This window comes from Passer montanus, unplaced genomic scaffold (genome assembly GCF_014805655.1).
Source record: "Passer montanus isolate IOZ18808 unplaced genomic scaffold, ASM1480565v1 scaffold112, whole genome shotgun sequence".
NCBI lineage: Eukaryota > Metazoa > Chordata > Aves > Passeriformes > Passeridae > Passer > Passer montanus.
Window position 1 is genome coordinate 475,378 of NW_024357836.1, and position 14,088 is coordinate 489,465.

The following is a 14,088-nucleotide window of genomic DNA, read 5'->3' on the forward strand; positions in this document are numbered from 1 at the left end:
ACCGTGGCTCTGCTCCTCACCCCTCTGGGCCCCCTGGAGCAGGGCCAGGGCTCTGAGCCCTGTGCCACCCCCGGGGCACAGGGACAGGGGCAGAGCCCTCCTGGTGGCCCTGGCACTGCCCCACTCCTCAGCCCTGGAGCAGCCCCAGCCTCGTGCTGCTGCTCTTTGGGCCCAAAGCTCCCAGGTGAGCAGGTTGCTCCTTGCACAGGTGGCTGCTTGCAGCAGGAGCAGGGGGACAGCAGTGTCCCATGTCCCCGGGCAGCAGCAGGGGGGTTTGGGAGGCCCTGTCCCACACACACAGGGCTGCAGCACGTTCAGACAATCTTCCTTTAATACAAAGTCAATATATCTACATACACCGTGGTATGAAAACCACTTACTGTTTCAGTTTGAAATAACAGTGTGAAAGCAACAGCACTTTGCTCTCATACAAAGAAAAAAACCTCCCCCCTCCCCCCAACTTGTCCAGTAAGATTTTGCTGCAACATACTTAGAAATTTGGGCAACTTTCACACAAATAAGTAAAACCTCGAAGAAGCCTTTCAGTTGGTTCTTTTTTTTTTCTTTTTCTTTTTTTTTTTTTCAGTTAAAGACAGGAAATGGATTGTGTGGGGGGTTCTGGGCAGCACTTGATGGCCATGATTACCCCTTCTAGAAAATTAAAAAAACAAAAAGGAGAGGGCAGAGGTGAGCAGAGTTTGGGGCAGGGTGGCTTTTCTCAGATGTCCTGTGCTCTGTGCACAGCTGCAGGAAAACTCCTGGGCACAGAGACAGGCCAGGCTGGTACCTGCAACACACCTGGGATGTCAAAACACCTGATGGGTGCCAAGGCTCCAAAATGCCACCTCTGTCTCCAGTCAGCAGAAGCCACTGGTGCTGTTGAATCTCCCAGTTGAGCCCTGGCCCTGCACGGCCACAGCTGAAGGGGAGGGAATTGGCACTGCCACCACCCCTCCACCTGCTGCTCCCCCCTTCCAGGGACCTGGGATATGTCTGTGATTTAAAACAAGAGAACCCAAAAAAAAATTACTAATAATAATAATAAAAAAAAATCCAGAAAGGACATTTTGTTCTTACATGAGCAAGTTAAACCTTTTAAATGGTAGAAAAGCAATATGTAGAAGTAGCAATTTGCACTGCATTTTTATATATCACAGCCATTACACGTAACATTTCTACAGTGAAAAAATAGACTGTCTTTGAACATAATATGAACAAATAAGCAAATTTTTCTTTTAAATTCATTGACTGATATTCTTTGTCTTAAAAAAAAAAGGAAAAAATACACTATTTAAAAAAAAGGTAATGTCACTTGTTACAGTTACATCGATACTTTAAAGAAAGCCACTCACAGTATTTGCCATTGGATGCACCTTCCTGGATCTTTCCCAGTTCTTTTACAGCTGGGGCATGGTGGGGACAGTGGGAGATGTGCAAGGAGTGCCGTGGTGCTGGGCCAGTCCTGAGAGGAGCTCCCGAGAGCTGCTGAGTGCAGAGGCCAGGGGCTGGCACCAGGAACCAGCTGGGTTTTGGAAATCAATTTCTGCAGGTGTTTCTGGGGCTCCTGGCAGGGAGATGCTGCTGGCAGGAGCAGGGGGACACTCAGGGCAGCAGGGGGGTGTGGATGCACAGAAAGGGAAGGGGCTGCCTTTCTTCCCACCCTGCTCCAAGGAAAGCCTGATGTGCTGGGAGGGGGCCCAGACCCAGCAGCCAGAGACCCCAGCCCAAGCAAGGGGAGGGGCTGCCCCCCACAGCCAGCTCTGGGGGTTGTAACTCTCGCTCTGTCCTTTTAAATATCCTAAAAAATAAATTTTGGAATTAGAAGAAATGAGGAATGTTCCAAGTATTCAAAATGTGAGCTATAAAACCTCTGGCGTGGCAGGGGCATCCCGTGAATGCTGTTTGCAAGGTGCCTGCAAGCCCAGAATCATCCCAATGCTGATACTGAGGTTATTAAGACTCCAGCTAGAAGAACTCCTGACCCTAAGTTTGCCTAAGTGTTGAGATTCAGCTCCTTTTCTTTCACAGAACACCTTCAATTCTGCAAGTGACTTCCTTTAAAGACTGCCAACTACATTAGTAAATAAACTGAACTCTAATGATGTAACCAAAGTCGGTTTTTCCTTCCCTTCTCCAGCAGAAACGGTTCCCAAGGTGTGTTGTAGCTTTTGGATCAGTTTCCCTGTGTCCATCCATCCTCCCCAGTGAACACCTCCTGAGGTTCCAGAGCAGGTCTGAGCAGCCCTCCCGAGCTGCCCCTGCGAGGGCCAGGTCACAACGCGGAGATCCCCAGGGGTGTTCCTTCCAATGCTCCCCCTGCTCCCGATGCACTGTCCAGATGAAAAGGTTCTTCTTCTGAGTCAGTTTTGTAAGTTCAAGCGCTCCTCCTGGGTCAGAAGAGGCCTTCCAGGACTGAAGTGGTTGGTAGAGTCTGCACAACGATGGCTTTTTATGTTGCATAGTGATCAAAACTTCCCAGATACTCCAGAGCTGCCTGGTAACAGAACTGGTATTCATCCTGCCAACAGCAAAGAGAAGCAGCCTCAGAGGTGGGAGTGGGCTCCTCAGGATCCCTGTCCTGCTTTGCAGACAGCACAAAGCTGAGCAGGAACCTCTCTGATTCTCAAAGAGCTCAGAACTCCTGGGAGGGGAAGTTCCAGCTCTCCCCTTTATGCCTGTGCCTCTGAGTACTGAACATCCCCCTCTCCTGTCAGCCCCAAGCCAGATTCTTGTTCTTGGGTAAGAACAGAGGCTCCAGACTGGGATGGAATCTTTAAGGGACTTTCTAACAATAGGAATATATATTTTTAAATTCATTTTTATATTTTTAAATTCATTTCTTAGGTGAAGTCAGCAGGGCAGCCTGGGCTTGCTGAGTGACCTCAAGTGAGGGCTTGGCAATGGCCAGAAAGGCCAGGCTGGACAGGGCTTGGAGCAGTGAAGGGAATGAAACAAGAGGGGCTTGAGGTCCCTCCCAAACCATCCCAGCCCATTTTATGATTCCTGGGACAGCTGGGGCTCCCTCACCTCTGTTTGCACCATTGCAGGTCGTTGTGTTCGCAGCATCTTCACTGTCTGGAAAATATCTACAACCCCCTCGTAGCGCATCCGCTCCAGCACGATGCTCAGGGTGATGAACACTCCGGTCCTGCCCACGCCAGCACTGCAGGAAGGGCAGGAAATGATCAGGGAATTGTGTGCTACAGTGTCCAAATGTTCCTGTAAATGCTGCTCGGGGTGGGGCTGAGCTGAGCCCTGTGAGCACGTTGGAAGTGGAGAGCCTGGGTCAGTCCTCCAGGAGAGATACCCAGAAATAAACCAAGTGCCAGAGTGTGACCCAAAAAATGTTTGAGAAAGGGAAATTCAAGAAGTTAAAAGCTTTGGGTAGTGGTAAACAGCGTTCAGTGGGAAAATTATTCATAATATGTAATACTGGGCTTTTGAAAATGAATAATTTTAGTAAGAATGGATCATCCTGCCCTGCCTGTAGGTAAGGAGGTACAATTCTTGCTAGCAGCCAACAGCCCAGCAGGCTTTTGGTGTAAATTGGAGGTGTAAATTTGGCTGAGACTGGTAAAAAATACTTCTAATTCTGCAGGTCAAATATTATAGATATTCTACAGATATCCTATATGTCACACTGTGGCTCCCATCTCCTTCAGAGATATTTCATCTCTAAATATAAAGGGCCAAAGCCTTGTGGGCAGGGCTGAAGGGAGATGAGTTTGGCTGGCAGAGGGAAGTGTTTGGCACCAACACCCCTGAGAAATCTCCCTGCAAGGATGGGTTGGGAAGGGGGGATGGCTGGATTTCAATTCCTGCTGCTGTCCCCCATCCCATCTGGATGGGTGTGCCCATGTGCCTACCTGCAGTGGACAGAGATGGGGCCATCCTGGCCAAACTGCTCCTTGGTCTTGTGCACCTGCCCAATGAAGTCGATGAAACCTTCTCCTGATTTTGGCACACCTTGCTCTGGCCAGTCAGTGAACTGGAACTGACGGACAGTTCGTGACTGACCATCCTGGGGGACAAAACAGCAACAGTTCAGCACCCGTGTTGTGACAACACACAGGAAAGGCAAAAAACTCCCCTACTTTTGCTGCTAGTTTGTTAAAGAGCATGAAAAGTTAAGGCAGCTCAGTGTTGCAGTCAAGTGCACACGTATTTATTATCCAGCCCCATCATGATGAAGCTGCTTGTGTTGCAGTTGACGTTCCTGGAGTCAGGCTGTCAGCACAGATCCATATCCTGGCAGGTGCTGAAAGCTCTGACCACTGCAGACAGCACAGATGGAGTCTTCAGCAAAGGAACGTTCAAGGTGAGGTGTTGGCCCCTCTAATCAATCTTCACAAAGAATTGCCACAGTGTCAGAATTACAGCTGACAGGAAGATAAATCTTGTTCTATGAGGACTGATGAGGCATCCTCCTCCTCAACCTTGCAAATTAAATTATCAGGTTCTGGAATACTTTGGCAACCTCAAAAGCTGTGCTGTGAGAGGGAGGGTTATGTTTGCTACTGAAATTTGAGAAGGTATTGAAATGTTCCTTTAGATGAGAAACCTGACATTGAATCGAAGATTATTGGAGTGAATTTGTCCCTTTGAACATGACTGACAGTGGCTCCTCTCCAAGCCATAGAAGTGCTCGTTTTCTGAAGGGTGCTGAGAAACCTTTGCAAGATCTTTATCAGCTTTTGTGGGCAAATACTTTCTGCTTTCACCTCAGATAAGCTGCAGCTAAACCCAAAAGCCAGGCACCTCTCTAACAAAGCAACTCAAGGCAATGAGAGAGGTTTAAAACTGCTTTCAATTTGTAAGAACAAATATTCCAGTACAATCTATGTGTGTGTGCTCTGTTCCTCATCCCAACTGAGCTCTTGGGCACATGGACTCCAAACCTCCTTGGGCAGCCCCTTCTACTACCTGACCAGACTTTCCATGAAGGAATTCCTGCTGATGTCCAACCTGAACCTCCCCTGGCACAGCTTGAGGCTGTTTTGTCTTGTCCTGTGAGCAGACCCTGAACCCCACCTTGTTTTGTGCTGGACTCAATGATCCTTGTGGGTCCCTTCCTAGCAGGACATTCCATGAGCTCTCCTCCACTGATAATCCCAGAGAAAGTGTGGACACCTCAGCCGAGCCCACCAAACCCCGTGTCTTCTGCCAGCCCCTTTCCTCCCAGTTTGAACCGCCCCATCCCAGCCCGTGCCAGCACCTACCCTGGCATCCGTGACCTTGAACTCCCTCAGGATGTACTGGGGCATGTTGTACTCTGCCATGGGGTCCACGACGAAGTACTGGTACCGTGCCGAGCGCTCCGCGGGCCAGTACTGATGGCACTTTTCCTGCCCGGGGCAAACAGGTCCCGTTAGCCCCTGTTCCTGGCCTGCAGGATCCCCTCCCAGCCCCTCCCCGGCCCCGCTCACCCGCCCCATCTCGCGAAGCTTCGTCAGCATCACGACGATGGTGGAGTTGTTTTCCCAGAGCATCCTCCAGAAATCCTCGGTGGTCTCTGCCAGCGGCCCCTGCGTGGCTATGTAGGCTCTCTGCTGCCTGGGGAGCCCAAAGCAAGGAGGGGTCAGGGGGGGAAGCACTGCATGGGCAGCAGCTTGGGGAAATGAGTGGAAAGGCTGGAGAGTGGGAGAGCACGTGAGATGCTGGGGAAGGACTGGAATGCACAGGGTTTAAAGGGGGTGGGATGTCTCCAAAAAAAAAAAAAAAGCCAATGGTGAAGCTCTCCTTAAATATCACTTCCAAGGGGTAAATCCAACCTCCAGGCATGGAGCTGCCCTAATCCCAGTGCCACAGCCATGGCCAGCACTGCTGGTCCTGGACAGGAGGAAAACCTGCACATGGAGCTGCTTTGTTCCCTTCAAACCCACCCATGGAGGGCTGCAGCTCCCAGGGCTGGAGCTTCCTGGGGGAAGCTTTGGGGATTGCAAGGCCCCCAAACCACAAAGGCAATAAAAAGGCCAATCCATATTTAGAAACCTCCCAACAGACAAATCCACCCTCAGCGTTCAGGACCTGCAGCTGAGGAAGGGCTGCACTGCTTCAGAGGATCATCCAATAACAACGCAATCATTTAATAATTTCACCATCACAGAGGTAACTTAAGACCACCACGGGGGAAAATCCTCTCAGCAGGCTGGATCTGGGCGCGGGCTGGGATTCGCCCTGGCGGCTGCGTGCAGGTGAGGGCCAGCAGAGGCAGCCTGGGCAGGGCAGGGCCGTACCTGTAGCCGTCGATGAAGCTGGCGTTGATGTAGTCGGAGCCCTCGACGCCGCGGATGGGCTGCAGGCACACCCGCGTGGTCTCGTAGGGCATGATGTTCACCAGGCGGTTCTTGAACTTGTTGCAGGGCAGGTTGGCGCTGATGAAGCGCGAGGTGTGGGCCTTGGAGTTGGCGAGGCGCTGCGGGCAGGGGACACCTCAGCTGGAGGCTCCTCCCGGCCCTGGGCCAGCCCCTTCACCTGCTCTGCTCTAGCCATGATATTTTATGAAAAATCCTTTCCTAGGATTTTTCCTGTCCTGAGGAGCTGAGAGCCTCAGGAAAGAAGTGTAAACAATAACTGTGTGCTGCTGTGGATGCAACAGGTGCATCTTCCATTGCTCCATGTGGATTGTTTTTAATTGATAACCAATCACAGACTGTGAGCAGTCACAGGATTTTTGTTATGCATTCCTATTCTGTTCTTGTCTTTGTAGCCTTCTGATCTTCTCTCTCTGTTCTTTTAGTATAGTTTTAATGTAGTATTTTAATATAATATATAACATAATAAATCAGCCTTCTGAGCAAGATGGAGTCAAGCCTCGTGTCCTCACACATGGGAGGATCGCCGCAAGTCTCCACCCCTCTGGGTGCCTTCCTGGGGTTTGTTTTTGGGGGTAGGGCACAGACACTGAGGCCTTTCCCTAAGCAAAACTTTCAGATAATAGTACACCTACTAAAAAAGTTAAAACCCCCTCCAATTTAAGAGGGAGCAAACTCATTCTGGATGTGGAATGACCAGGGGAGCAGCCTGTGGTGCCAGGCAGGTCTTCCCTGGGAACTGCATAACTCAGCAATGTAAGCACCCCCCACATGGAAGCAGCAAGGTCCCACCAGCCTGCTGAAGGCTCCCCGTGCCCAGCAAGCCCCGGGCAGGCCCAGCCTCACCTTGAACTCCAGCTCCATGCCCGTGACGTGCTCCCTGGCCTCGATCTGGGCCAGCTTCTGGATGTAGCTGTAGAGGTTCCGAGCCGGGACCTCGGTGTTGCCGCAGGCCACGGCCTCGAGCAAGGCATCGTGGATGAAGCTGTACTGGTCCTCTGTCTGCACCATGTAGTTGCGCTGGGACCTCATGAGGGTGACGTGCCCGTAGATGTCCACGGTCTTCTCGTGCTTGATCCTCTCCAGCATGGCGTCGATCACGATGAAGCAGCCGGTGCGCCCCACGCCCGCGCTGGGGACCAGGGCACAGGGAGCTGATGGCTTGTCCTGGCACTGGGCAGGTGCCTACTGCCCCTCCACACCACTCAGTCCCCCTCCACACTGCTGTGTCCCCCCTCCACACTGCTCTGTCCTGTCCCCCTTCACTCTGTCCTGTGTCCCTCCACACCGCTCTGTCCCCCTCCACACGGCTCTGTCCCCCCTCCTCACTGCTCTCTCCTGTCCCCTCCCCATTGCTCCATCCTGTCCCCATTCCCCATGGCTCTGTCCCCCCTCCTCACTGCTCTCTCCTGTCCCCTCCACATTGCTCCATCCTGTCCCCATTCCACATGGCTCTGTCCCCCCTCCACTCTGTCCTGTGTCCCCTCCACACCACTCTGTCCCCCCTCCACACTGCTCTCTCCTGTCCCCTCCACATTGCTCCATCCTGTCCCCATTCCACATGGCTCTGTCCCCCCTCCACTCTGTCCTGTCCCCCTCCACTCTGTCCTGTGTCCCCTCCACACTGCTCTGTACTGTGTCCTCCACATTGCTCCATCCTGTCCCCATTCCACACTGCTGTGTCCCTCCTCCACTCTGTCCTGTGTCCCCTCTGCTCTGCTCTGTCCCCCCTCCACTCTGCTCTGTCCCCTGTCCCAGTCCCCTCCACTGTGACACCCCGGGCCAGGTCCAGCCGTGGCAGCCCGAGGCTCCAGCAAGGGGCTGGTAGGATCTGAAAAAGCCTGTTTAATCTCTCAGATCTCTGCAGCTGCAAAGCCACTGATGTTGTAAGGAGTAACATGCGTCACCTCTCTCCCTCAATGTTTTTGTGCATCAGGTAACATCAGACCTGTGTGTAATGGCATTTGTGCCTCAGCAGGGCTCTGTGCTCTCTTGTGCCACTGCTAATAAAGGGTTTCCTTTTACCATTCCAGTGATGTCCCTTTTTTCCTCAAGCCCCCTTGATCTCTGTTAATTAGACTGCCTAACACCTGAACCAAGCAGGTGACTGGAGCTTTGGCAAGAATTTAGCAGCTGATCTGGGAGCTGGTTGTGAGCTGACAGCTCTTTATTCATTTTCTGAGGTGCACAATAATTGCCATCTGCAAGGGTAGTGATAAGTTGGCCACTCACAAAGACTGTTTAAATGGCATCCTCCAGCAGAGGCAGGATTAGCTCCCCCAGCAGCCTGTACAATTCAGATCTTCCCCTAGTGCCCAGGAACCTGCAGGCTCCTCCACACCCTCCTGAGGAACACAGGGATTTATCTGCATTGAGGCTTCAAGCATTCCTCACTGGGTTGTAAATTGAATTAGGGAATGTTACCTGCCTTCAGCCTGGCATTATCAGGAAGGCTGCAGCACTCAGAAACCCTCTGTCAATCACTGTCAGCTCTGCCTTGGGCAGCTGAGGCAGCTCTGCCTCCCAAACACCTCCAACACCCTCTGAGGTTGCACCTGATCCTCCTCCCTTCTCACTGTGACCAGAGACAGCCCCACCACACAGGACCAGACACTGGTACAGCACCAGGCACTTCCCACTGCTTAACAAGATCATCAAATCCCAGAATGGTTTGGTTCCAGAGGGACCCTAAAGCTCCTCCAGCCCCACCCCTGCCACGGCCAGGGACACCTTCCACTGGAGCAGGTCACTGCAAGCCCTGTCCAGCCTGGCCTGGAGCACTCAATCCAAGTGATTTGGCCCAAATGACATCCCTCATCATCCCAGGAAATGCTGTGGTCAATGGAATCCCCAGGTTTCCCTCTCAGATGCTGCCTGGGAACACCACTCTGGCCAAGAGCTGTCCCCAGGCAAGCCCTCAGCCTCCTGAACCGCCTCCCCCCCAGTGCCCCGTGCAGGGGAAGGGGAGCAGTACCTGCAGTGCACCACGATGGGCCCAGCGTCCGGGGGGTTGCAGGTTTTGACCCGTCTCAGGAAGGCCAGGAAGGGGGTGGGGTACTCGGGCACGCCGTGGTCGGGCCACGCCGTGAACTGGAACTGCCGCACCTCGCGCTTCTCGCTGGAGCCGTTCTGCAGCACAGCAACGGGGCTCAGGGACAGAGCACCCCAAACCTGCCCCTGCTCTGTGCCACAGCCCTGCGTCTGCTGCCCCTCTGCATGCAGGGGAGGGCAGGAGGTGCTTCAGAAGGACACTGCTTATTAATAATGCCTGTAATGCTTATTGTTATTTTGATTTTATTAAAGTCGAGTCACAGGGTGGTTTGTGGTGAAGGGGATATTAAAGCTCATCCTGTGCCACCCCTGCCATGCAGAGGGACTGTTAGGAGGGAAATCCCGAGCTCTTGGGGGTGGGAATGAAGGTTTGGAGCTGCCACGAGCCAAAGTGGTCACATCAGAGATTTATTGATCTTTTGGAATGTTGCAGCCTGAGACCCCTTTGTAACTGGAGCAGGTATAAATAGTTCAGTTATGTGACCCCTTCCCATCCACTGTTCTGAGTTTTTCCCTTAAGAGAAATCCTTGAGTATTCCTGCAGTTCACCAGGCATGCTCCAGCCCAGCTCAGGGGGAGCAGGAGCAGCAGCCAGCTCACCTTGTGCAGGGAGAAGGTCCGCACGCAGAAGGTGGCCAGCTCAATGGTGTCCAGCAAGGTCACCTGGATCATTCCGTAGGTGTCTGTGCCTCGGCCTGGCCAGTACTGGTCACACTTTATCTGCAAGGCAGGAGGGATGGCTCAGTGCTGGGACAAACCCTTCACTGAGGGGGATGTTCATTCCCAAACTGTCCTGTTACAGGGGAAGCTGGGCTGGTGGCAGAGGAAGGAGAGGTGCAAGAAGTGTCTTTGCACAGCACCAGGACGGGGACAAACCCATCAGAAAAAGCTCCTACTGACTAAGCACAGACTTTGATGCTCCATCAATCCCACAGACAACAGACTGGAATGATCCTGAAGATTAGAGGGAATGTACTGGGGCTTGTTAAACAAGAGAACTGAATGTGAAACTTGCCACATGATTAACTCCAAGACAGACATGCAGTGGGATCCAGCAGCCTCTTCTCCTGGAGTTGCCAAGGAGGCTGCAGCTTTCCAGGGTGAATGGTTTGTTTTTTTAATGCAATGAATCACTGAACTTTCAGGGTGCTGGCAGAGCAGGCAGAAATCCCCCCCTGGCTGCACATCAAAGGGATTTGCTGTTCCCCCGACTCTCCCCTCCAATCCCCCTGGATTATGACTAACCAGCCATCCCTCTCATGCATCTTACCCGTGATTTCTCCTCCAGCTTAGTCATCATGACAATGGTGGCTGAGCGCTGCTCCCACACCATCCTCCAGAAGTCCCCAAAGGTCTCTGGCAGGGGCCCCTGGGTGGCAATGTAGGCGTTCTGCTTCCGGTACCCGTCGATGTAGTTGGCATTGATGTAATCACTGCCCACAATTCCTGTGTCAAATCAGCAAAAATCAGGGAACTGCACAGGACTTCACGCAGCTGGAAGCATGAGGAGATTTTTGCAGGGGTGCTGTGAGAGAGAAGCTCCCTGCAGAAACACCAGAGCCTTGGTAGCTCAGTGGGTCAGGATGACCCAGGCTCCTGGCAAGGCTTTCCCAGCTCAAGCTCCTGCATTGCAGAGAGACAGTAACTCCTTGCAAAAGACATTAAAGAGACCAAATACCAGGCCTTGAAACCGTGGTGTTTTCACTCATGTGCTTAACAGCAGCAAAGTCCTGGAGCAGGGCTCCTGCTGCATCAGAGTCCATAGGACAAACCCGAGTCCTTGTCCCAGCCTGCCCCAAGCCCAGGCAGCAAATGCACCTGGTCAATGACTGTGTGGTCCATAGTCTAATCCCAGGCATTGAGCTACAGCTGGACAGAGTAAAGAATAAAGCCAGGCTTGATTTAATGAAGGCTTTGAAATTACAGGCTTTGACTTGCTGTAAATTGCCCGCTGTCATTTTTAAGAGTGTTTTTTTCCCCTACTCGCATGAGTTACAGGCTATTGAGTTCCAGCTGCTCGCCTGGGTCCCTGCTTGAGGGTTTGGGATGAGCAGGAGGCACTGCCAGAGTGAAGAGGTTGATTGGGACATGGCAGGAGAAAGCTGCTCTGAAGTTAAAACGGCCCTGGCAGGCAGCAGTGCCCAGGTTCAGCTCCAGAGCCGGCGCCTGGCACGGAGCAGCCGCGCTCCGGCTGCTTTGGCTGCTCCCGAGTGCCTGGCAAGGCTGGCAGGATCTGCAAACCCGTGATTAACTCGGTGCAGAGCCCTTCACTCCCGTCTCCAGGGGAGCCAAGGCTGGGGAGCAGCACCAGGGAGGAATTGGGCTGCAGCAATCGGGGCTGCTGCTGCCCAGAGCAGCCTGCCTGTCCTCAAGGCAACTTCAGCTGCTGGGAAATGGCTTTTGATTAAATTTCTGGAGGGTTCCCTACCCTTGCTCCCTCCCAGTCTGAAATTTCAGGAGGGAGAGAAGGTGGCTGCCATGGCAGGAGCGTGTTTAGGGCTGAATTAATCTCTTCAGCCCCTGGGGTCCACTCTGCCATTTGAAATGGTGGCTGTGAGCTCCTGCAAGTTTCACTGTGTGACAGGCCCAGCTTCAGAGAAGTCACAGAATTAAAGCCACTGCTTCTTCCTGACCAAGCAGGCAGTGACAGTCTGCATCCTTGACAAATCCAGATTTAAAACAAAGAAAAAGCAACAAAACTAATTCCTCCATCTCCTTTCATCTTCCAGCCCTGAGCATAAAATAGAGCCCGGTAGGAAGGAGCACAGCAGCCAAGACACGTCAGAACCTCTCACATGCTTGAAAATTCAGCCTTGGCCCATCATCCTTGCACTGTTGGTCCCTCACAGAGCCCTGGCAGAGCTGGAACTGCTGCCTGCATCCAGCCCCAGATCCAAGACCAGCCCAAGTGTCCTTCACTCCCACACTTGTGCTCTTCTCCCTTCCCTTGAATGACAAAGCAACTTTTTAAAGCCTCTGCTTTCCTTGGCTCATACAATATTAATCTCGGAATTAAACCAAGGCAGAACACAGTCAGCTTCACAAGGAGAAACATTTAAAGCCCTCTAATAGCAGACCAGAGCAATCCAGATTTGTGCAGTTTTTTGGCAAATCACCGTGCTCTGCTGTTGCCTCAGCTCTCCCCCTTCCCCATGCCCTTTGGAGCTACCGTGGCACAGGGAGATTATTTTAGCAATTCCCTGGTCTCAAAAGCTTTGGAATTAACCTCTCCATTCACCAGGCAGTTACCAGGACATCCCACATCCCCTCTGCTCTGATGATCAGCTCTTGGCAACGCAAGACTGGCCTTGAACGCTTTATCCACCCTGCACAGCCACATCCTGAGCCCACGAAACTCCAGCACTATCTCAGCAGCAGCAACCCAAGCAGGTGCCCTGCTCAGCTCCATCTCAAGCCCCTCTTATCCTGGCGTGCACTGGAGCAGCTCTGTCAAGAGCCACGAGTTGTGAAATTTAATGTAAATTTTCTGACTGCACCATCGCTCACATAAGCAGCTCAGGAAACAATTTATGACCCGCCAGGCTCACACTAACCCCTTCTTAGCCCGAGGCTTTTAGGGGCCAGGGCTGCAGCAGGGGCTGCATATCAAGTGATCTTTGTGCCTGTACAACTCACTGGCCACATCTCTGCTGCTGCCTCTCACATTTGTACAATCAGCCCTGGGCTTGCTTCCCACTCCTCCCTGAGCAGCCCTGTTCTGCTCCCTCTAAAGCACTATATGGTCTGAATTCTTCCTGTTAGTCAGAGATGTATCAAACAGGCATCTCCAAGCAAAGGGAAGGCAGTTTCTTGATAAACCAGCCCTTGATATGAGGGATTGCAGCTCCAGGGGAATACGTCAGTCACCAGAATTTAACAAATGCCTGCTTTACGGAGGCATCTCCTGCTTGCCAAGCTCCCAAGGAGACGTTAAGAGTATAAATAGAGATGAGAGCAGAGCGTGTGCAGCCTGCTCCCTGCAGGAGCTCCATGCCAGCCCTGCCTGGAGCAGGGGGTGCTCCCTACCTTCGATGGGCAGCAGGATGACCCGGGAGTGGTCGTAGGCGATCACGTTGGCGTAGCGGTTCTTGGGCTTGTTCACCTCCAGGTTGGAGTGCTCCCAGGTGAACTGCTGGCCAGGGTCGATGGACTGGAGGGATTGGGAAAGGAAATGGGAGAGTGGGTGAGGAGAAAAGCAGCAGATGCAGTTCTGAGCACTTGCTCCACGCGGCTCTGCAGGGCTCAATCACCGTTTGCAAGAACCCAGCTCTGCTGTGGGAAAGCCCCAGCCCCGTGGAGCAGCTGATGTCCCATCTCCCTTGGCCCCAAATGGAATATCTGAGGTCATTCCCCCTCTGGAATACAGCACTAAAGGCTTCCCAGTGCAAATGGGGAGGAAGCCCACAGGAGCCTGGCAGGGACAAGAGTGCATCCCCCAGCACAAAACAGGGGTAAGGACCCCTGCCCTAGGACACTCAATCAACATGGATTTTTCCTAGAAGGGATGAAGGAATAAACAATGAAATGCACTGGAGAGAAAAATCCCCTCTGCCTGTCCTAGTGATTTATGCCAGGTTTGGTGCTCGGGTTTTTTTCCTTCTCTAAAGTCCAGCTGTCCCAGATATGGAAATTAGGTTAATTACGTTTACCTCTAAATCCTCAGCCAGAGAATTAAATAAAACAAGGGCTTAATTCCTTCATCATTTTGCAGAGCCCTTGGGGT

The 14,088-nt window shown here is 52.4% G+C and overlaps 1 protein-coding gene across 14 annotated transcripts in view; it reads right to left on the minus strand.

Moving 5' to 3' along the window:
• Positions 1-313: 313 nt before the first annotated feature.
• The window catches only part of PTPRS (protein tyrosine phosphatase receptor type S), a 126,112-nt gene continuing 112,337 nt past the window's right edge, over positions 314-14,088 (minus strand). For all 14 annotated transcript variants that reach the window (XM_039733478.1, XM_039733448.1, XM_039733438.1 and 11 more), the window contains 11 exons: positions 13,392-13,515; positions 10,636-10,811; positions 9,966-10,085; positions 9,289-9,443; positions 7,161-7,446; positions 6,237-6,415; positions 5,427-5,553; positions 5,220-5,345; positions 3,867-4,021; positions 3,028-3,163; positions 314-2,518 (listed from right to left, as the gene is read on the minus strand). In XM_039733478.1, the coding sequence (XP_039589412.1) occupies positions 2,450-2,518; positions 3,028-3,163; positions 3,867-4,021; positions 5,220-5,345; positions 5,427-5,553; positions 6,237-6,415; positions 7,161-7,446; positions 9,289-9,443; positions 9,966-10,085; positions 10,636-10,811; positions 13,392-13,515 (1,653 nt within the window). In that variant the 3' untranslated portion in view covers positions 314-2,449. The remainder of the gene's footprint in view (positions 2,519-3,027; positions 3,164-3,866; positions 4,022-5,219; positions 5,346-5,426; positions 5,554-6,236; positions 6,416-7,160; positions 7,447-9,288; positions 9,444-9,965; positions 10,086-10,635; positions 10,812-13,391; positions 13,516-14,088) is intronic.